Source organism: Liolophura sinensis, chromosome 5 (assembly GCF_032854445.1).
Source record: "Liolophura sinensis isolate JHLJ2023 chromosome 5, CUHK_Ljap_v2, whole genome shotgun sequence".
NCBI classification, from domain to species: domain Eukaryota; kingdom Metazoa; phylum Mollusca; class Polyplacophora; order Chitonida; family Chitonidae; genus Liolophura; species Liolophura sinensis.
This window is the reverse complement of record NC_088299.1, coordinates 8,295,021-8,319,658: the sequence shown is the minus strand read 5'-3', so window position 1 is coordinate 8,319,658 and position 24,638 is coordinate 8,295,021. Positions and strand designations below refer to the sequence as shown.

The 24,638-nt window shown below is 40.4% G+C and overlaps 1 protein-coding gene across 2 annotated transcripts in view; it reads left to right on the top strand.

Moving 5' to 3' along the window:
• LOC135465772 (neuropilin and tolloid-like protein 2) overlaps positions 1 to 24,638 on the top strand; it is a 74,270-nt gene that overhangs the window by 40,541 nt on the left and 9,091 nt on the right. Inside the window, exons 3-4 of one of the 2 annotated variants that reach the window (XM_064743102.1) lie at positions 11,805 to 11,966; positions 22,829 to 23,083. In XM_064743102.1, the coding sequence (XP_064599172.1) occupies positions 11,805 to 11,966; positions 22,829 to 23,083 (417 nt within the window). Of the gene's footprint in view, positions 1 to 11,804; positions 11,967 to 21,750; positions 21,774 to 22,828; positions 23,084 to 24,638 lie in introns of those variants that run through there. The other variant, XM_064743103.1, reaches the window with a different exon arrangement.

The following is a 24,638-nucleotide window of genomic DNA, read 5'->3' as shown; positions in this document are numbered from 1 at the left end:
CATACTTCTCACAGTGGATGCACCGTCTACAACTGACGAATGCTGCTAGGTATACTCGAGATTCGCTAGTTATCAGTCAGAATGACTCCATGGACAAATCTGGGACAAGTGAATGGAAACTTATTATTATTAAGAAACAATGACTGAATCTGCAAACAAAACATCCTGTGTCTGTATATACAGTTTATTTGGACGGAAGGCACATCTTGAATAAATTAAAATGTCATTTGGGTACATTTTGCACATATTTTAGAATAAAATTAAATATATAAATAGATGTAGCCTCTGATGGTATGTGGTGGTTTGGTCGTAATTTTGGACGTCAGTTTGGCGTTTTGATGATAACATGTGATCCTGTTTATGAGTGATAACATGTGCACATGTAGGCGTATAACCTACTTAGCATACACGTATCTAAAGTTCTCACATGTTACCTAAGGTTAGTTAAGCCACAGTGTTCAAAAAACAGACTAGGTATAGGCATCTGCCCCCGCATAAGTCAGCCAATAAATCTAACATTAACCTATTAACAAATTAGATCACCTAAAGGTGCAGATCATTATCTTACCACTCTCACCGTAGGCGTCTTCCAAAGCTTCACCGGAGAATTTTATACGCGCAGTAATACTTTTTAAAGCGTGCTTTAATTTTAAATTGGCATTTGGCAGCCAAGTCTTAGTCTGGTAGCGCTCAACGCAAAGTCCACATGGAGTACATCGGGATTAATACGCCATGACGATCCAAACGCCTTTTTGGAACGAAGCAAAGTCAACATGTGATATCCATCAGAGGGCTATCATCCGTTCAGATTTATCACCCAGCTTTTAATTATCTCCCTTATTTATCCATTACCGCAGAACAGTAACGGTTCCTGGAATTTTCCGCCATTTTGGAAAGGTCAGCTTCAGGATGATGTCAGGAGAGTGTCTTGCACAGTGTGTCGGGGAAATCCATGACATCGAATCTAGTCTCTCACAGCTGCATCTTGTTAGACTGTTTCTGCGTATGCGCGTTCATCGTGAAACTCATAGCTGTGGTTGGATTTTGAAATATAACTTTGTTAGCTTAAGATAGCGATATATATTTACATTGTCACACTAGATCTGAATGTACATACACACGTCTGTGGAAGCCAATTATTGGCATGTTTCCACTATTTCTGGACGTTAAACCCCAAGCGCGCTCCACTATTCCTGGACTCGCTGTTGTCATGAGACATCTTGGGCCAATGTTTTGTCGAAGGAGAATGATGATGTTAAACTGGACATTTTTTCTATTCCTGTACAGTATTAACTTCTTGAACTTTTTTCCACAGAGTACATTGACAACTGTTAAAAAGTACCGTTCAGAAAGTAATTCTTCTGTTCCTCACTCCCTTGTAAGTATCTTATTTAAATTGTAATATGAGTACACTGACTGGGTGTGGCACCATGTTCGGCATGGCATTCCAGTGAGGCAGCGGTATAAATATGACGTATTCACATACAGGAGACGTCGTGCTGTTATGAGGTTAAACCCTAAACATACAATCAATTTTTATCTATATATAATTCAAGACGTTATCTTTTATGGCTCGATTAAAATTAATAAAAAAGGCTTTCAAAATCTTAACTCATAAATTCACGGTGAATTTGGGAGATTCTACATTCATTTACTATTTATTTTATGAATTGGTGAAAATTAGAGACATTACGGTATAGCAAATGGAATCTGTTATTTGTCGGGTCTGTGTAAGAATCCGATGTGTTATTTTCCGTACCGAGTCACTGTTTAACAATCCGCCTGGCGTATTTATATCTGTTTATCGCCCATCACTCACAGATAAACTCAGCGGCACCCAATTAAAACGCTGAATTACCTGAAAAAAGTGCATTGAGGGTGGAAGTCGATTTTGGGTTAGGTGTTTGGTTACAATAGGTTTGCTAGATTGGAATGAAATTCCTGCGTGAAAGTTGATAATACACAAACACGGCTTTTTACATGCATTTCAAGATATCTGTTGATGAATTGCCACCTTTAACGGATCATAGTATCCTGAATCTCTTACAGACATTCGTATTCCAATCGTCAACTATATTGGGCAGTCCATCCCAATTATAGCATGATCAATTTCCAAAACACTGTCGAACACAAAACATTGAAAATCTAGGACAGTACCTAAAGTCATGTAAAGAGAGGCAGTCAACATTTTCCATTGATGCCAGAAAGACGTAAGAAATCCAAATCGTGTATCATATATACGTGTAGAGTTTGTGAGTGATCTTTAATGAAAATGTACATATCAGTTGTTCTTTGATCGCAACTGTTTACATATACAACGTTGTTATCATATTCAACACGCTGCGCGCACAGCCATTGTCTGGGTGACAGCGATTCTGCAGCCTCCGACCATATTTAATAAGCAGACGACCTAGATGCACTGACAGAAATCGCCCATTTTCTAATGTTTAGATTTTTGTTGAGCAGTTTTAATCTCGGAAATCTTACCTGTATAAAATCTTCTCAAAATCGAAATGCTTTTGTTCAATTCACGTGGTTTCTTCATTGTTTTATAGTTGAAAGTCAGTTCACGCCAATAGACAATATCATATGGTGGGATATCAATCAATCAGTGACAACTTCCAACACTTCATTGGTCACTTAGCATCACTCATTTACATGTATTGCTAATGATGGCTTTGTGCTGAACAAAAGAAACATGTTGTCAGAGCCGTGTTTTGTTTATATGTTTTATCTTCATGATGAATTTATGAGTTAGGATTTTAAAGCCTTTTTTTAAAAATTTTAATTGACAAATAAAAGATAACCTTTTGAATTATATAAAAGAAAAAAAGATAAAACTGATAGTCTGTTTGGGCTTACCCTGGTAACAGCACGGCGGCTCTTGTATATGAATACATTAGGCCTGATCGTAACTTTCTGCATGTTTATATTTTAATCTGTTTCCTTTAAACATTGGCTTGGAATTAATGTACATGCTAATTGACAGGGTATTGATATCGCAAGACACGTCACATTCACATAGAAGTTACCAACTGAGCGCATATAGTCTGAATAATTGGATTATTTCTAACAAAACTTTGAAAACTGGTCACAGTGTTGAAGGTCATTTGCAAACCGGGAATAAATTTTTTGTGACTATTTACAAACCGGGCATGGAGTGTTGATTAAAACTGGGCATACTGTCTTGATGAATACGAACTGGGCATAGAGAATCTGGACGACTATTTACCAGTTAAGCATAAATTCATTTTAATTGCTATTTACAAACAGCACATACAGAGTCTTGATGAATACCAACTGGATATCTTCATGAATAGGTACTGGACGTGGAGTCTTCATGAACACAAACTGGACTTGCTCTTGATGAATACAAATTAGGCAAACTGGGAGTGTTGAGGATTCGTTGTAGTAACACTTTACAAACCAAGCATATAGCGTGGTGATGACTCGGTACTTACACAAGTTGATAATGGAGACTGAATATTTTTTTTGTATTAAGTAGTCACAGGGTCTTGGCGTCTCGTGCAAAATCAGGTTTACCCAAGAAACTCGGTACGTCCCAGATCCATGCAACATGCAAATGGGTTTACTTGTCACAAGGCCTGAGGGTCAACTTCATGAAAAAAAATTTCACCCAGAGTTTAGGGAACACCTAATAACGCTCCATTGTTACTATGTTTAGCTGGCAGTGGTTAAATCCCTGGGGAGCATCAACGAGTGTTTTGTATCGCCACTTTTCATCTGTAGCCAGCCAACATTGAATACAGATTGCTGCCCAAATACTTTTCTATTACCATAAAATACATGCTGATTTTCTCACGGGCGTATTTGTTTTCCACATATTGAACAGTACGGTATTTAGAACGTGTGTATTTCTAGTCGGCAGCATGGAGTATGGTTACACTAAAGGCTAAATTCATGCATGGATAGTGTGTAGAAGATTAATCACAAAAGCACATTTACGATATCACATACAATTCGAGCGATACGAGGCGTTGATTATGTACTTTCTTTTTTTTAATGTCGTCTCGACGATGTATTTACATTCGGCTTACTTTACAACAATATCTTTTTTACTCACGCGTAGAAAATGTTGCTAACTGAATCAACAACATACATTTGATACTGATATAATTGGCAGATTTTGTGAAGTGACTTCTTACTACCATCGGAAACAGGCTTCCCATCATGACTGTTCCGAGGACCACAACATTTAAAACGTATATTGTATCAAATTTTGTTGGAATCGACTGAAAGATTGTGGTTAAACGCTACGTGGTCAATATTTCAGCCATATGGTGATGAGTACATTGTTCGAACGAAATTCAAACCCTACAGGACTTGCCTCATGTTGTGTTGCTCTTCCCTGTCCGTATTCTCTTTGTTTACAGGTAATGTGGGTTATTTTACAACATCGATGGACGCATAATTAAGCTCATTAATTCAAATCAATCAGCTAAGGTAATCAGGCTATCAATCAGGTAACTCCGGTTCCCTTCACCTGTAGAACTGCCTGCACCAAAGGGGAAAAATTTTGATTAAGGCATTAAGCAGTAGCCAATCAATAAAGAAAGTCCACCATCCAAACCTCTCACATTTAAAATCTTTTCAGGTGGCAATATAACTGTATATTACTTCGCGATTTTGACCTAGTGGAATTTGACAAACAAAACTCTTATTCTATCTGGAGAGCCAAGTCAAGGGTATAAAAGCGTGGGTACCAGCTGTTTCTTGACGTCTCAACTCCCTTCCTCACTCCAGCCCCGCTGTATCCCAGCACCCCTCATCCCACGTCTTCCAGCTTTCCTAAGCTATCAAAACAGACACACACTGTGTTGTGGAGGGTGCATTGCACTTGTCAAACAAACGAATGGTATAGCACGTGCGTAACAACAATATGACAGTGGCTATTAGAAGTGAGGCGTCTGTAGCGCCGGAATGTTTGCCAAGTAAACTAGGAGTATTACACAGGTCTTTACCAATCTGTTGTAAAATGAGAGGTCACCATTGTTTGGCGTCAGGGTGAAAGAATGAGAACCTGTTTTTCACCACGAAAGTTGATCCGAAAATGAAGTTTGTACTGTTACATGGAATACAGAAGTCTACAGCTTGGAGTGTAAAACTAGAGCAGCGAACGATGACAGTGTGACAGTTGGTAAATGGTCACAGGTAACCCGGTGAAATTCATTATAAAAGACTACAACGTAGACAGTAAAATTAGAGCAGACAGCACTGTGATAATTGGCAAATAGACAGATGTAACCGGTGAAATTCTGCTACTTGTCACTTTAGAGACTCAATGGAACAACAGACTGTATTTCTTCATAGGCTTCACCTTTATCTTTTGAAAGTAAAAACCCAATACAAATAGGCAAGAGAGAGGCGGAAGCAGACAACCATGCCTCAACGAAGTGCCTGTTCCAGTGCAATGGCGCCTTGAGTATAGACCAAATTGACGTACATGAACATGAGTACTACGTGAGCAGTTTGCCCACAATTCGCCATTACACAGACAGGGATGACTTTGCATCTTGGACCTTGATTAGTTTAGGCTAGAAAGGTTTCCCATTGTTATCTGATTGTTTGCCCCACGTACTGCCACAAGTTTCAATCTATCGGACGGTATAACTAGCGTTCACTGTTACCTGTTTTGCTTACATATCTTGACACAACTAATTTGCTTCAGGTTGTTTCTAAAGCTTTCCGAGAGCCGGTTTTTGATTGCGTTTATCTCGCTTGTTATGCGTACTTCTAAACACTGTCCTCATTTTTATGTAAGGAAAATTTTTTTATTGTAGCTATTACTTGTTCCATGAAACATGAAACAGTTGTTGGAGCGCCGCAACCGCTGTTCCCGAGACCTTTGTGACATAAAACTATTGACTGTTTTCACCAGGGCCCAGTTTCGCGAAGATGTCGTACATATCCGATAATCGCACATACAGGACAACGCTACGGTAAAAGTGACGTACAAAATATCGTACGACAAATGTAAGATAAAAATGTCGTACGACGCTTTGTGAAACTGGCGCCAGATTGTTTTGATGATCGTGCATGCAATATGGAGTTAATTGTATTGAAGACCAGCCCAACGTTCCGTATCATACTACCTCAGATTATAACATTGCTTCACCAATATATTAACTACCATGACGAAAGCCATTCAGTGCTTCCAAGTCCATGCGCGTTCTAGCAGCGATATTGCCGATGTGACATTAAGCCATAATCATTCATTTATTAATTCATGGAATATACTGTGCCCATGTAATCTTGGGCGCAGTGCAGCCTGGATGAAACACGTGGTGGAGGCGTTACTGTCTCATTGTCGTAACTCAGATAGCTGACAGAGCTTGGATGAAACACGTCGTGGAAGCGAATGTGACTGTCTCATTTTCGCAACTCAGATAGCTGACAGAGCTTGGATGAAACACGTCGTGGAAGCGAATGTGACTGTCTCATTTTCGCAACTCAGATAGCTGACAGAGCTTGGATGAAACACATGGTGGAGGCGAATATTACTGTCTCATTGTCTCACCTCACACTGCTTCATCATTCTGGCATGTTTTCTCCATGATAGGGCTGCTGTAGTATCGATATGGTGCCGCGAGTGGATCCAACTTTGGTGAACCACGTGACCGTGAAACCGTGAGGAGGCCAATATGGAACACATCTTCGCTAGCATGTATGACCTAAAGAACTCACCCTCCGAGCACAGTAACTGGACTTTTTCACATTCCACTTGATATCAGACTTCTTGATCACAATGCCAGACAGTTTGTCGGATTGGAGGGAAGTTCGAGTGGCAAGACGTATACATTTGTTTGTGGTAAAGTTGGAGAGCCAGTTATAACTTCTTTGAGGAACGACGAGCAGCTCTTTTCGAAATGGTTGCCATTTAGCTATCCTGTGCTTGAAAGGAATTTGTGGTCAAAATGTCTATTCCACTTAAGCGAGTTTATATTAGCGACCCCGACATAGACTAATGGGTTATACGATAAAGGTTCTAAATCTTTTACTAACAGCATCTTGTGTTCTTAACTGCTCAGAAATTTTGAACAATTTGACAAATGGAATCCTTGGATGATCAGCAAGATCTAGAGATTCACCAGAAAAGATCCTGCATAAACGTCGCAGTGGAATTTAACATTAAGTAATTGTTGAATTCCAGTGCAATCTTAATCCGTGTTTTACCATATATATATTACATTTTGCATATAGCCCAAGTGAACTGAAAATAGCCCGTTTATATGAATCGTTCTATCGATTTAACGCTTAGCCGAACAAATAACCTTTGGAATTCATATAGCAAGTATAAGTAACAAAGACAGAATAAAATTTAGGTGACATAATAAAAGCTGGTATAGAAAGTCATTTGCCTGGTAATGGTACAATGTACATATGTACCCCAAAAGTAGAGACCTTTATAGTTAGAAGTTACAAGTACAAGCTAGTAAGTTGTAAATTCATACCAGAATTCGTGTACCTATTCTAGTTTGAAGTTAGAAGTTTGAACCTGTAACTTCTAATGGTCTCTAATCTCCAAAACTTGTAACCTTGTAATACTGCAAATGTTACACATTGTTCGTTGACGTTTCATACATTCAGGTTAAATGTATTGAGGAAGTGGCGGATTTCAATCGGCTGTACATGAAGTTCGAGAGGAATGGCTCATTGCCGTTACTTATGCCAGCGGAGAACGTTTTCCCGCACAAAAAGACAACTCGTTCCTAAAAAGACTTGACCATTAATCTCTTAAACTAAATGAGTATACTACCTTACCAGCTGGACAACTAAACGTTATCGTAAAGACAGGAGTATGCAGCAGACCACACAGCTAAGGTTTAGGAGGAATTTTAGGCGGGAAAGTTCCCCCTCCCCCATCAAAGAAAAAGAGGATTCCTGACTTGGACTATGGCCGTTTCATTATGGCGTTAATTTCCTGAGGCTTTCATAAAAACAGTCTGATTTGGTACTTCAGTAATGTATCTTTGTGCTAATTTCACAGAAAAAAAAACATGTCTGAGTCAGATCAGATAAGGGATTTCCAAAAACTGTTAATTTCATAGGTTTTATAGATTTGAGTGTTTTGCGTCTGATATGCTGTAGCAAGTGGGACTTGACTTTATAGTGAGAGTCATTAAAAACTCGTCTAAGTAGATAACAGGCATGAAATTATGTTTGATCTTCTAAATTGGCGAATTATTAAATCAATCTGGAAACTCATTCGTCCGGCTGTTTTTCACCTCGCTGCAAAAAACAACTTCATTTGCAGATGACTTAGCAGGTTTGTACAAGGTTTGTGCGTGTATTGCCTGGAGCTATAGAATGCGAAGGTTTCTTGGCTTCGTCTGTTTATCAGCTGGCATCATTCACGAACGTCATCCGTCTTTGAAGACTGCGTAACTGTACAAAAGGCCGTGAATACAATACGTGGTGTAATAACTACGAGCAAGCCCAAACAACTGCCACGAAACCATTGATTTCCTGAAGCAATACTGTTACTTTTGGGGTGAAGTGATGCCTTGAAATGGCTTGCAGTTCGAGCGGAAGCGAGCATAATTGGCTCCTGCAGAGTTCTTCGAGGAATTCAAGATGGCGCGTCGTTTGATCTCCGTGTTTGCCCACAGCGAGATGCCGATAATTTGACATATAATCTATATCCCAGGCTATCACTTCCAAAACTCCTTTCGTTAAGGCGAGTGAGGAGAAACCTCAAAATAATCAACATGGTCCACAAAATTCCACTATAACTCCATCAACCTTTAGGCAGTTTTTTTTTCAACATAAACTTGCCTCCCGTCTTAAATTACTATGATCTGTCTGTTGTCAGAGCTAAGAAAATAGCAGAAGGTTTGGAAACTTTTTGTGAGCCTTTGGAAAAGGTAGCCAGATCAAACTGCAGTTGTTCTTCTAATGTATGGGATCACACACTGAGGCGCCTAAAAAAGCAAGGCGTAGCTTTTGACGCTTGCTTGTTTTCTTTGTCAGTTGAACCTTCCACACATCTGTAGCTGATAGAGCTAGTTTGGACTAACCCAGCTCTGATGCTATCCGTTTTATAATAGGTTTCATTAATAGCAAACAAGGGGACATACACAGTACATGAGGAAATTCCTCCAACAGGTGAAGTAAATACAGAGAGTTCTGGCCACGCAGTTGAATAGACTTCTTGGAAATGGTGATACACGTAGCTTTACAGAAATACCAACAAGCCTGGCTAGAGGACGCAGCATGAATAGCGTGGTGGTTCTTTCATCAAACTTATCTGTTTTCTCAAGCTCATCTGTTTTGTCAAGCTCACGTGATTTATCAGTCTCACCTAAGACGCCAAACTCATCTGATTTGTCAAACTCATCTGATTTGTCAAACTCAACTGATTTGTCAAACTCAACTGAATAGCTTCTCCCTGATGACGCCATAATATGATACTTTTCACCATGCTTGTATGAATCTACTATTTGCATCCGTTTGGAAATACTGAGATCAGCTTATTCATGACGACAATGCTATACATTTAACACATCAGATTATTTATTTATTTATGGCTATATCTTCCGTTTATACAGTCAGAAGTGTTGCCATATTTTTCTTGTAAATACCACAGAAAAAACAAATACAGCTTAATTAGATATACATGCAATGTCAAGAGAGATAACGTTCATACACGGGTAGGTTTTAGATTTTCCGTCTGGTTTAAATAATTTACTATTTTTGGCTTCAAACTTGGTGGGCTCTAGCTCTGGTTGGTACGGTTGCAGCCATGAGTCAGGAGGTTTGGGATTGTTCTGGTGACGTGCGATGGGTATCCCCGATCCCTGTCCCAGATTCCTGAAGTAATATCATTTCAGCGCTGGGTCGTACCTGGGGTGTTTAATAGATAGCTCAAGGATTTCTCACTCTCCATTTCCTGGCCATTGGTTTAAGTTTTAAAGGGAAATGAAATGCAATCAGCACTCAGAAAATTAATGTATTAATTTTAATAGAAAATCTGTTGCCTGGGTGATGTTAGGGTGTATTCTGCTATTGCAGCAGACTGTTCTGTTAAGTGTAACACACATATCTTATTAATTCAACATAAATATTATATTAGACTAATAGGATAATGTTGAATAATGCCTTATGGAATATTTAAGTTCATTACAATATTTTATTTGCAAGGTTAGCTTTATGGGCCGTATCCATAGTGTATATATCTCCGATCACATCAAACCAATTTCTCTGCCCCCAAAATAGATATTTTATGTCACATTTACTTTTTCCTTGTTTTATTCAGGCCTAACCACAAAGTTTTAGAGGCGAAAATGTGTCATTTACGACATACCTGTACTGGTATCAATGTGGTCGATGAAGGCCACCTTACAATTCATTTTCGTGAAACATTTCCATACAATTAATTCAGTCTTTCTCTGGATTTTCGCTTCCCTTTTGCAGGATCTTTCTTTTAAGACTAGTCACGCTAGAGTTATGATAGCACATATTGTCTCTATTGACGAGACGATCAGACAATCCTGACATCTATCAATTCGTTCATGGCTGAAATCATGTCTCACTTAAGCGATGCCAGACAAGCATATTGGTTCGCTTCTGGAAGATCTTGTTTGTAAAACAAACGCTACGTGTTTACAAAACGGACATTTCAAACGAGGATGTTCCTGCTGTATTGCTACCTGTTGTTTTCATTGTAACTGGCTGTTGTCGATGACCATTCAACATGGCTGACATACATTAGAGACAAGACATTGATATAAACGTCTGTTACCTCAAATAGACAATGGCATAACAGAGCAATCGCGTGCAAAACACAGTGTATTTTTTACTGTATGGTTAACTGGTCACTTGAGACTTTCTTTTTCATGAATATTTTGACCTGTTGCCGTGGTATAGTGCATGGTCTGTCAACTAATAGTAGTAAGCTGTGGAAACCATACAATGACCAAGGCAATAAGTAAAAATTGATTCCATGCATGCGCACTAGATACCAACAGGTTACGTCCTCTTGGTCATCGGTGATTCCCCCTTAATTCACTTTCAAAAGCCTGAGATTGTATGTTTTCCAAGGTATTAGAAACACTCTGACAAGATACAAAAATATATCAGCAAAACACGTTGTCTTCTGCTAAAACCACTCACATACTTGTATATTACTTATGTGTAAGTGTTTTATGAACAGACATACTTTAACATAAAACATGTGACATACTTTAATATAAAACCTGTGGCATACTTGAACATAAACGTGTGACATAGTTTAACATAAAACGTGTGTTATTTATTTATTTATTTGATTGGTGTTTTACGCCGTACTCAAGATTATTTCACTTGTACGACGACGACCAGCATTATGGTGGGTGAAAACCGGGCAGAGCCCGGGAGAAACCCACGACCATCCACACGTTGTTGCAAGACCTTCCCACGTACGTCCGTTCACAGCATGAGCTGGACTTGAACTCACAGCGGCTGCACTGGTGAGAGGCTCCTGGGTCATTGCGCTGCACTAGCGCGCTAACCGACTGAGCCACGGAGGCCCCCACATAAAACGTGTGACATACTTTAACATAAAACATGTGACATACTTTAGCATAAAACGTGTGACATATTTTAACATAAACATCGCTACCAGTGTTAATATGACAGCGGTGCCATGTATAGTGTCTTCGACATAACCTTCCAGTGAGTCAGACAGGCCTGTTACATGGAGATACCCGCGTGATATTACACATTAAGCACGTTAACGAAGAAGCGAACCAACGCCATCAAGCATGTTTATAGATCTAAACTTTAAAAAACTTTCAATGTTTCAGACAAGGTCAAGTACAAGGTCAGTGCTCCGCCACTGGACAAGGAGCATGTTCCGCAGAAATGCTGGAAATTTACGTTTGGAGACTGGGAGAACATGGAGTTTTACAGCCCACTTTACCCTCATAATTACCCCAACAACACGGAGTGTGTCACCATCTTAGTGGGTAAGTATACTGTTAACTTTTGTTCATCGTTTCTTCATATAATTTTGTTCTATAGGTTTTGCTAAGAAGTATTTTATTTTTATAAATTGTGCTAGATGAAAACATGACATAGCCTGCAGAACAATCACCACGCCATCGGTATAACTGTGAACATAAATTCTTATTTCCGGATTTAGAATTTAATGTCTGCAATGTTTAATCAGCGTTGGCACACTAGATTCGGTTTCAAGATCTTCCAAGTCTCTTTGTTCATGTCGTCGACGGCGCTCGTTGTGTTGTGCTGTTTATGTATTCGTTGGAGACCACTTTTCTCTCACCAAGACAAAAATTCATCAGTGCATATAACTTGCCAAAGAGCGATGGTTGCCCCTGGAATTTTAGTTTGCCATTTCGATAAAATTAATCAACATTGTGTAATTGAAAAATTCGTACGTAAGATGTTAAACAATAATAAACTAAACTAAATAAATCCTTTAACATGTTTGGCTTCTTTCATAAAATTGTGCACATTGAAGCATTTCTAACACTATGCATTTGCATAGAAACTGTAAATAAATTCACGTTTGAACAATGAGGTGGTAATTAAGGTTTCAAAGTTTTCAAGACATTTTCAAAACGTAATTATGAAAAGTCTATGGATTGGCGAATGTCATTACCCTAATTCTTCTAATTTTTCTGACACGTGGTCTGCTCTTTTTAGCAAATATATCCGTCCTAAACATTAAAAGAATTGGGGTAATGTGAACAATGTGATTTTAGATAACTTCCATGTTGTTATCACCTAATACCCGAATTGTCTTCTTAGTGATTAACAGAAAATTTCCAGATTGTCATATGCACCTTAACCGAATTAGAGGCTCATATATAAACCGAAATAACATGTACATGCTGATTCAGCTCGCCTAGCTGAAATGTTCTGGCAGTTGGTTAAGTTCTCTTCCAGGCAAGCATGAGTGATGGCTTGGCGAAGGATGACAGATTTTTACAGGAGAGCTGCTCAGTTGGGAAATTATTGATAATGTTGGGAAAGATTTGTTCTCGGAATAGACTCTCTTCCTGAAGCGCCATGCATTGCTAAAGCCTTTATTAGGCTCTAAGCCATTTCCAAAGGAGACTTTGACAAATTGAATATGGTATTGTGTCTCCATATGTATACACACGAATGCCTTGTCTTCTTGCCTCAGAGAAGCAGTTCTCTTTTATTAATTCTAAATATATACTACTGTCCAACAAGCGGCTTTATAATCCTACTTTTGCGCGCCCAGAAATCTTGTTTGAAGCTTTTATCCCGCTTGTCATGTTGAACGTAGCCCGATATAAATCTTAGCAACGTTATGCCACACAGATATAATGTAGTACCGCTACTGGAAAATGCCATTTTTTCTAACTTATTGGTTTAACATGGATTTCACGTGAATATGTAATTATACGCGAACCGAGTGCTGGGCCTTTTTTGTACAGCAGACTCGAATACCATATGAAAATCTTTGTTGCATTTCTTGGTCCTGAGATGTTTCTCAATCCATTAGCAATGAAGTCTGTACCAGAACAAGCAAGTAGTTCAGTTTTTCAGTTTGGACTTTATTTTAAGGATAGTACATTTGAGATACCGAAACGTTTTTTTTTCTGGGGGAAAAACATGTGTTGGCCACATCAATCTGGATCATACGATATGAGAATTGTGTAGTAAACGTTTAGTATTTAAGTACCGATACGTAAGTCACATGACGCTAAGCGTTTTGGATTATATTGAATTTTTGACAATTATTTGGGTTTGGCAGTAAACAGTTGGTAATGAATTGGTAAATATGAAAGATGAAACTCTTTTTACCCCCATATGATTTGACAAGTGAGCTAATGTCACGTATTAACCTAGGTAACTTGACTGACCAACGTGTAAATAAAAATACTGACCGACGTGTTAACCAAGGTAATAACTTACGTGTTTACCTACGTGTTGTCCAACGTGTTAACCAAGGTATTGACCTACATGTTGGCCAACATGTTGACCAGGATATTGACCTACGTGTGGACCAACATGTTGACCAACGTATTGACCTACGTGTTGACCAACATGTTGACCAAGGCATTGCCCTACGTGTTGACCAAGGTATTGACCTACATGTTGGCCAACGTGTTGACCAAGTATTGACCTACGTGTTGACCAACATATTAATCAAACCACCATAATGACCTACGTTTTGATCCACGTATTAACCTAGGTACTTGATGACCAACGTGTTCATCAAAATATTGACCGACGTGTCAACCAAGGTAATAACTTACATGTTGACCTACGTCTTGACCAAGATATTGAACAACGTGTTGACTAAGGCATTAAGCTACGTAATGATCAATATATTAACCAGGGCACTGAAAAACGTGTTGATCAAGGTGTAAACTAGGTGTAAAGCTGTTGACCAACAGAAGTGTAATATTTTCAAAACATGTCAGATTGTAGGGTCAACTAATATTCAAATGCCATTATGAGAGCCCATCTTATCATTGGATATGGGACGAAAAGGACTCGACACCTGCCATTGTCTTCTGGTCTTTGAACCTATATAACAGTCGTATTTTTAGCAGACATGCTAGCCTTTGAAACTTGTCTCAATAACAGTTAGAAGATCTCTTTTGCAGGCGCGGTCTCTCACTGTGCCAAGAATGCCGTTTAGTTTTACTGCACAAATGTCACTAGTCGAGCATAAACGGGGTACGTTTTCAACTCGCCCGCTCTCCTACAGAGAATTCCGCTCTCTAGGTGACTGAGGCAGAAAAGGTCTCGAGGAAAACAAGAATCATCCAGTTTGCTGAAATTAAAAAAAGAAAGCAACAGGTAATATAGCCTTACTTAATTAGATGCGTTAGCAGAAATCGATCACAGCAGTTTCTCTTTTCTGATGTGCGTGGGAAAACTACAAATTAACTTTTTATATCTGGAATTATTGTGGGCCATATTATAAATTTAGTTAAACCGGAAACTTCATGTCGCGTCAGTTGTACCCTATACACTATGTCTATATAGCAAACAGGAAAGCATAGATCTCATGACGTTACAGCGGAAACAGGCGTGTTATCGAGTTATAGAAATAACTCGCGCACCATTAGTTAAAATTGATGACTTGGCGGCGCTTTCGATTTCCTCGATTTGCGCGATTTTCCTTAATTTGAACTGCGGTATCTCGGTTATATAATATCACAAAAATAAAAAGGTATTTTAAACGTTAGATGGGATTCTTTATTGGTGCATTTATACATTTGGTCAGGTGTTATCCATACATTTATGCATTTGGTCAGGTGTTATCTATACATTTATACATTTGATCTGGTATTATCTATACATTTATACATTTGCTGAGGTGTTATCTATACATTTATACATTTGGTCAGGTGTTATCTATACATTTATACATTTGGTCAGGTTTTACCTATACATTTATACATTTGGTCAGGTCTTATTAATATATTTATACATTTGGTCAGGTGTTATCTATACAGTTATACATTTGGTCAGGTGTTATCTATATAGTTATACATTTGGTCAGGTGTTATCTATACATTTATACATTTGGACAGGTGTTATCTGTACATTTATACATTTGGTCAGGTGTTGCCTGTTATTTATATATTTGGTCAGGTGTTATCTATACATTTATACATTTGGTCAGGTGTTACCTATACATTTATACATTTTCCTCAAAGAAATCAGGCAAAAATATAAAAAGACTACAGCATGTCAACCTAGGTTAGCGACGATAGTGTGATTGTTAGCAAATGGTCACACGTAATCGTTGAAATGTGAATTGACCTCAGTTAGGGTTTTATTCTAATTGTTTGTACAAGTGTTTACCTAGTAACAACGTACTAAGTTTCTGGCAGCATGGCTAAAGCAAATTTAGGTAAAAAAATCAATGCGATGGTGTTAATTACAATGTATTAGACTTTACTGGTCAAGTATTACTAAAAATTGTGTGTGGTGATCGCATTTAATGAAAAGTAACATGAAAGTGTTGAAAAGTAGTCGGGCTCAGGCCTGTTAGTCTACCAGAATCTTGGTTTCTGTTGGCATATTCATGCCAGTTGCGTGGATCTCGCCGTCGGGTTAAAATACTAAAGAAGTTGGATTAGATCAACAATGTATTCTGGGTCTTCAGCAGCAATGAATCTGATAGTTACGGGCTTTAATAATCCTAGGACTAGATAACCCCGAAGTTTCATTGGACGGTTTTCCTGTGCGCGTGGAAAGTCCCACGGAAAAGCTGTAGGCCTATATTCTGACTGATTGGTCGGCTCTCTTCCGGGCATTCCGTGTACGTTTTTCGGTGGAAAAGTCGATCAGATGTCCGTCAGCTCACCCCTAAGAAGGCGTCGCTGAAATGAAAGGGAGATCGAATTGTTTCATTAACAGTTTGTCTGTCCACAACCAGATCCAGATTGATGAGGAACAGTCTGCACTCACGCATCCACATCCGCCATTGTTTCCATCTGACTACAACCCCCCTCCTTCCCCCTTAAGCCGCAGGGATTATCCACAGTTGCAAACGAATAGCCAACACAGGAGTCTGCAGATGTAACTATGGCGTGTTTCATTTACCTAACGTTGATTCATTGATCATTTACAATAACATCCATCCTTGGGGTGATTTTGTAAGCAACAACGACTGCTCCGTGGGATTTTATCGGCATTCATCTTCAGGACGAGCCGAAAGTTATTCTGAAAATTACTTTCAATATATTTCTAAAACAAACCGAAAAACTATTTTTCTTGGCGTAAACGGTGCATGTGCCTGCCTGATGTTATAAATGAACTTAACGTTCGCGGTATCACAGACATGTCTTAAGCATAGCACGGCTTAAGTCTTAACCGTGATAGAAGGCAACCTATCGCAGGCCCCACACTGTCAAAATTTTAGGGTCAGCTCGAGCCAAGTTTTCAGGGTCACAGGCAAACTGACCCTGAAATATAGGATCGGAAAATAACGGTCGAATCATTTGACAGTAACAACAAGGGCCATTGTTCTAAACAAGACAAATTTTTAGGGTTGAAACAGTGACCCTATATATTTGGGACCCTCATTTTTAGGGTTGCAAACACAGGCAAGTTTTTCCATTTAACACTAAAATTTACATCAGAGACCCCGATAGCACAACCTGTAGAGCGTCCGCTTCGGAAGCGGTGGATCCAGGATCAATCCTGGGTTGAGTCACACCTAAGACCCTAAAAAGGAGGAGTTGTAACTTCCTCGTTTGGCGTTCAGCAAGAAGGGGATAGTGCAGCGACTGGGTGACCCTTATCAGTATAATGGTTCGGGCGTGGCAGCTTACTTGCCTTCGGTAAACCGTCTCAGTGAAACAGCACTTCATAAAAGAGCGGTGGAAATTCGTCCTGCGACGAGGAGGCACATTACATACACTCTAAAGATTCCTTCGTCGTCATATGACTGAAAAATTGTTAAGTACTACGTTAAACCCCAAACACTCACTCACTCTATTTAATGCTGCCGATAATCCTTGATTTTAGGGTTATGTCACCCTTATTCATGGGGTAGTTAAACCCTAATTTTTAGGGTCGGGTGACCCTAAATTATAGGGTTTGATTAGTGACCCTAATATTTAGAGTTGGTCATGTCTATACCCTGCATATCAGGGTCACATCTGAGCCTAGTTTTTCGGGTAGTTTTGACCCTTTTCTCTTAACAGTGGGGATCACGAAATGATGTTAGACTCGCGTCAAAATTTCAAATCACTTTAAAATTGTTATTTCTGATGTAAATAGGTCAAAATACTGCTCGACAATGTAAATTCTGGATACTTTATTGTTTTACAAATTCCAGTTAAAATAACGGAAAGGAACATACCAGATTTGATGAAACTCGGACAGACAGGTTACCCATGTCAGTATTCAAATCTATATCATTATGACCCCTATCTGCCATATTTTTATATGTATCAATGATTATTAATTTCATGTGAATAACGGTAAACAGATCTTACAGAAATTAGATCCTCTCAACCTTGGCTGTCAGGAAGAATGTGCGCTTTTTTAGAAAGCTGTCACAACGTTGCGTCAAGCGCTTTTACTATAGTGGCGTAGGCCTCTATTGAGTGCTGAATCCTTTGGTCTTTAGGAATTTGACTATAGATACATCTATTCTTTTACCAGTACACGAGGAGGACTATGGTTTGTACACTTCGCTTACTATTGCGCATGGCGTTCAACTACAATCAATTAAATAAAGAATGATTATGCGTTTCAGTGGCTTCTCCGGCATCCTGGATCGTCTATGTATTTAGTGCACGGATTTGTCCAGTTTGTTTTTGCAGACAAGTAAAATTTTGTTATAATATGAAGATTTTTGTGAGAAGTGGAAAGTAAAGGTACCCTAGACTATAGCTGGGAAGTAAAGATAATATAAGCTTTTAAGACATTCTCTTGCAGCAAAACAAAGAATAAAAACGGGGCAAAAAACCCAACTTTCTTCCGCTGGAAGTATTTTTTTCTGCCAGGTTTATTGTCTGTGTTTTGGCGAAGACGCTCATGTCGACCACAGTAAAAAGAGGCGTAGAATACATCCCCTCCCCTGGGGTTATCTCGGGAATATGAACCCCAAATATAGAACCATATACCATCCTGACTATCAACAACACTTGCACTATATTCTACAGCATCGCATTTCTTCCCTCACCTTTGAGCCACAATGGCAACAGTCCAAATCCCAGAGGCACACTTCGGTTGCAAGCGCCGACCATCTCTCTATCTGCGGTGACCTGTTCGAGCCATAAACACATCATTCGCCAAAAACCTGTCAGAATTGTGGGCGCCAAACTGGACAAATGCAATTTCGTGGCGATCAGGATGGTCAGCCGTCGTTTTACCGGAGGAATTAAAAACAATTAAAAAAAGTATAACGATTTATCGTCAGTGGTAAATACACTGTAAAAGCGAACATGTCCGATAAGCCTCCAGTACTTACTTACATACCTGGTGTTATGAAATGGACGTTCTGTCATTTCCAGTTAGGTCTGAAGACATGTTCCAATAAGATAATGTTTAGGGCGGCTTTGCGTCTATAATCATTGCCCGAACTAGCCGCCGTAAAGTACTTAGCAGGGAGTGATCGAAGACAGCATAAGCCTAAAGCGTAAGACTTTTCTCTTCGGAAGCTAGCAGACTGTTCCATTTGAGCGTACACAGAGACCGGTCGATCGCCTCCCCACCCCCTTCTCTCTCTCCCTGTCTCTCTTCCTCTCTCTAACTCCTTGGCTTCCATTAACGATCAGACTTCCCATCACAGGTTACGTAACCCCTGATTCTCCTCCTTGACTCGGTGAGTGCGGCCCGTCCCTGATCGTGACTTTTGTCCAAATCAACCAACACTACACTAAGTCAAACGTTTACTTTTCATGGTATCGGCCCTCTGGAAACCATTTCAGGCCTATAGGCATACAGGCCAAAGCTTGTACGTTGCAGATTTAAAAGCTTATAGTTGAAAACATTGACATCGCGGGGACGTAGAAGATCAAATCCTTCAAACCTGGTTTCGATTGTTGTTAACTGCGACTTTCAAGATTTCCTTTATGACACCAGTCAGGTTTATGGGAGTGGGAAGGTAGGGGGTGGGGGGTATGGATAAACCACCACATCCAGCAGACATTCGTATACCAGCCGTCACCCAAGATCAGTCCAGGTCAGTAATCGCAAGGCCAATTCCCCAAATAACGTCCAAGCACAAGCCACAACAGAACTAAGAAAGTATATACAGTACTAAATTAAGACGGATTCAGACAAAGAGAAGCAGTCAACAATTTTCATTGATGTTACTAGGTGAATGAATGAAATCGGTATCCCAATCTTGTATCATGCTAAAAAATGCAGTGGGGTAAAATTTGGCTCAAAACTGTTTTCGTCTACTGTTCATTCCTATCTTTCTGTCTTTATGGGCAAACTGGCAAAATGGCATGGATTACAACAGAATACTCCAGATCTGTCCAGCTTGGACACGAGTTGCCATGCTGAAAATTTGCAGGTCTGTCCACATTTACTCAACAACAATAAAGCTACCTATGCTAGAACCGTATTTCTTCATGGTTGACTTTTTAATAATCCTAGATAACAGATGAAATAAAATTGTAGATGTTGGAGGGAGTGGTGGGGTCGATGGGTAGGGCCAGTAGAGAAAACAGGGGATGTTGGAGGGGGTGATGGGGGCGATGGGTAGGGCCAGTAATGGTGGGGGCGATGGGTAGGACCAGTAGAGATAACAGGGGATGTTGGAGGGAGTGGTGGGGGAGATGGGTAGGGCCAGTAGAGTATAGCGGGGTGGTGGGGGGGGGGGGGGGGGTGTTGGAGGGAGTGGTGGGGGCGATTGGTAAGGCCAGCCGCAATAGAGGATGTTGGAGGGAGTGGTGGGGGAGATGGGTAGGGCCAGTAATGGTGGGGGCGATGGGTAGGGCCAGTAAAGAATAGAGGATGTTGGAGAGAGTGGTGGGGGAGATGAGTAGGGCCAGTAGAGAATAGGGGGGGGGGGGGTGTTGGAGGGAGTGTTGGGGGCGATTGGTAGGGCCAGTTGCAATAGAGGATGTTGGAGGGAGTGGTGGGGGAGATGGGTAGGGCCAGTACAGAATAGGGCCAGTACAGAATAGGGGATGTTGGGAGTAGTGGTGGGGGAGATGGGTAGGGCCAGTAGAGAATAGGGGATTTTAAAAGGAGTGGTGGGGGACGATGGTAAGGTCAATAGAGAATAGGGGATGTTGGAGGGTGTGGTGGGGGCGATGGGTAGGGCCAGAAGGAAATAGGGGGTGTCGAAGGGAGTGGTGGGGGCGATGGGTAGGGTCAATAGAGAATATGGGATGTTGGAGGGAGTGGTGGGGGCGATGGGTAGGGCCAGTAATGGTGGGGGCGATGGGTAGGGCCAGTAGAGAAAACAGGGGATGTTGGAGGGAGTGGTGGGGGAGATGGGTAGGGCCAGTAGAGAAAACAGGGGATGTTGGAGGGAGTGGTAGGGGAGATGGGTAGGGCCAGTACTGAATAGGGCCAGTAGAGAAAACAGGGGATGTTGGAGGGAGTGGTGGGGGAGATGGGTAGGGCCAGTAGAGAATAGGGGGATGTTGGAGGGAGTGGTGGGGGCGATTGGTAGGGCCAGTTGCAATAGAGGATGTTGGAGGGAGTGGTAGGGGAGATGGGTAGGGCCAGTACAGAATAGGGCCAGTACAGAATAGGGGATGCTGGAGGGAGTGGTGGGGAGATGGTAAGGGCCAGTAGAGAATAGGGGATGTTGGAGGGAGTGGTGGGGGCGATTGGTAGGGCCAGTAGAGAATAGGGGATGTCGTTTACAGGGAATGGGTTGACCGACAGGGGGCACAAATTTTAAACCTCTGTTGATGACTGTTGAAAGGAACTTCTTTACGTCAGGACATCTTTCCAGTGGTCTGGCAACATGTGATAGGGTTGGAATACCGAATAGCAATTTGGGGCATATACTTCACCTAAAGTAGCCTTTGCAGACATGTTCGCCTGGAGAAAGCTAGACTGGCCGCGTCAAGGAGTGACCGATGAGGCTAAAACAGACCGCGAGTGTAATTGTACGTGCCGAGCATTTAGAAGTTCCCTCAACTAGCCGGGAAAGCCTGGAGCGCTAAAACACGGCGGACCGTCGCCAGGCACACGAATAATTCTTCTTCCAACAAAGAAGAGGTTATTAGGTCTTAAAAAACGCCTCGCTGGGCAGTAATAAATGTCCAGTTTTTAATGGATGGGGAGTAACTGGCCAACCGTTTTACAAACGGTCACAGAGTTGTGATGGCATGGTGAGGGTTTTCTTTTCTTTCCCTCTCTCACTTGCTCTCTCTCTCTACTCTTTCTCATTCACAGAGGAACAATTATTACTTCGATAGCTTTGTGAACTCTTTGTAAAGTTCAATCCATTTGTCTAGGTCGTATTCCAAGCTGTTCCATTCAGACGTTACGATGTCACATGATCTGTTTTCGGTTAAATCAACTCAATAATCGGCATGGGATTTGGGATTAAGGAAAGTTGCCATTTTACTCTTCAGATAAAATGTGTCAAATATCAAACGTCTTTCATGAATGCAATCGGTTTCATTGCCATACTCAGCAATGTCGATGTACTATGGTACAGCTTTCAAAAGCTACACTTGAAGCAAATGGAATTTTTAAAAAAATTTTATATGAGTTGGTTAACGGACACACATATAATAGGTTTAAGCTGCTCTTACAACCCAAAACATATAGGCTGGACCATTTTCACGTCGTTATTAGTCGTAATTCGTTAACCACTGATTTATCAGATTTGAATTATTTCTGATAAGCAACATAAATGTCATCAGAACAATATTAGACATCTGTTGCCTTCACATCTAGGACCCGATAAAGCATAAATGTAAACAAATTAAACACAAGTACAGTTTTATATACTTACGTTTCGGACTTAAAGCAATTACATTTACCATGCACGTACCACAGAGAACGCCTATGTCCTGATAAACGAATGTACACCTGAGCAGTAAAAAAAGATCTTCTCTTAATTTGATGAAGCCTAAATGTTTGCCAACAATCACACTATAACGTAGCTTTTGCTTAAGCTTTGCTACGGTAGCCCAAAGGCGTATACCGGTAATGCATTCCGGTATGTCTGGAATGAACCTCATTTCACTGATTCTGACGTCATATTAACACGAGTTCACGTGTGCTCATAACATGAATGACAAAGAAGAGGACAAAATAAAACACCCCAAAACGCTAAAATGAAAGACTATAAATGGAAAGAGAAAAAAGTGACTGGTATATTTTTGTGATTTAGTTTTTGTTTGTGTATCTGTATTTTATATATATTCTTTTTCAGCTCCTGTTGGGTACATGGTCGAGCTTGACTTTAGGGACCATTTCATGATGGAGTCCGCCAATGATTGCCGATATGATTTTCTAGAAGTCAGAGATGGCCCCTATGGATACTCACCGCTGATTGGACGATACTGTGGAAGGACTTTTCCTCCGTGGATTGAATCAACAGGAAATTACATGTGGATTCGTTTTAGAAGTGATGATATTTTGCAGTATTCAGGATTTAGAGCAGTGTACAACTTCAAAGTAAATCCTGGTAAGTTTTACAGCATTACCCAATTCGATTAAAATGCATTTATACAATCTGTGTGGTTGGTAGATCAGGATATAGAAATGTAAACAGAAATATATTCTATATGTATATAAAAAAATAAAGCGAAAAAATTGTACACGCTTCTGTAGATACTTGCGTGCAGCATGGTATTATCAGAAGTACAAAAGTGGAAAAAACTAATGTGCCTCTTCAATGGCTGGCAACCGGCCACGATAGCTCAGTTAGCAGAGCGTCGGCTTCGGGAGCGGTAGAGCCAGGTCAATCCTGGACCGAGACACGTAAGACCTAAAAGAGGAAGTTGTAACTTCCTCGCTTGTCGTTTAGCATGAAGGGGGTAGTGCAATGACTGGTTGACCCGTATCGGTATAATTACTCGGGCTGGGTGTCTTACTTGCCTTCGGTAAGTGAAGCATCAATAGATAAAAGAGCGGTGGAAATCCGTCTTGCAACAAGGAGGCACATTAAGTGCACTCTAAGGATTCCTTTGTCGTCATATGAGTGAAAAATTGTTAAGTACGTCGTTAAACCCCAAGCCACTCACTCACTCACTCAAATGGCTGACATAGTTAAAAGTTTATTACGAGTCGAATATCGTGTGGTTTATTTGATGTCAGATGTTGTCGTATATAGGCTTGGTCAGCAGGAGAATAGACCTATAGTACCGTTGTCTGTTTGGTTTATCTGGTATCAGATGTTGTATGTACATGCATAATCACCGGGCGAATGTAGTGGGCCTATAATACCGTTGTCTGTTTGATTTATTTGGTGCCAAGGGTTGTCGTTCCGGTATACAGTTACCATTCGAATATAGTAGGCCCAGTATACCGTCTTTTCTTTGGACTATTTGGTGTCAAAGGCCGTCGTATACAGTCACCAGACGATTTCTGTTCGACTAAGTCTTGCCAAGGGTCGTCATACAATAGGTCCATTTCCACACAAACAGAACCGTTCAGGAAACACCAAGGAGATAAAACCAGGAGCGAATTAATACAACCGCCTTCAGCCAGTGTTGATACCTTTGGTCGATTTCTTGACTATAACGCTTGAATCAATTAATGGCCACCGGCTGAAATCCCCGACACGAGAACAATTAGACCATCGGAGCTCCGGAATGATCACCTCTGAATGGAACGTTCAAATCCCCTTCCCATGATCCTCTTGTTAGGGCTCAGACCGATATCTGATTGGTTGCTAAACCCCCATGTGGCCTGTCACATCGAGTTAATGGCCTGCTGTAATCCTAATTTGTCTCTGAGTACTGTTGTTGTTTTTTTTTGGCTTCATCATAAGAAAATGACACCTTCGCATGACTGCTTTCACTGTTATTTCCTATTGCAAAGCGCTGTTTGTTTGCACGGATCATACGGTGAAGAATCTTCTTCAAGCTGTTTGCGATACAGTTAAGGGAAAACTATTTGATACCTAACATTACCCATGGCTAAAGTAACGCTTTGGTCATCGCCCCATGTAACATTATACAGTTAAGGGAAAACTATTTGATACCTAACATTACCCATGGCTAAAGTAACGCTTTGGT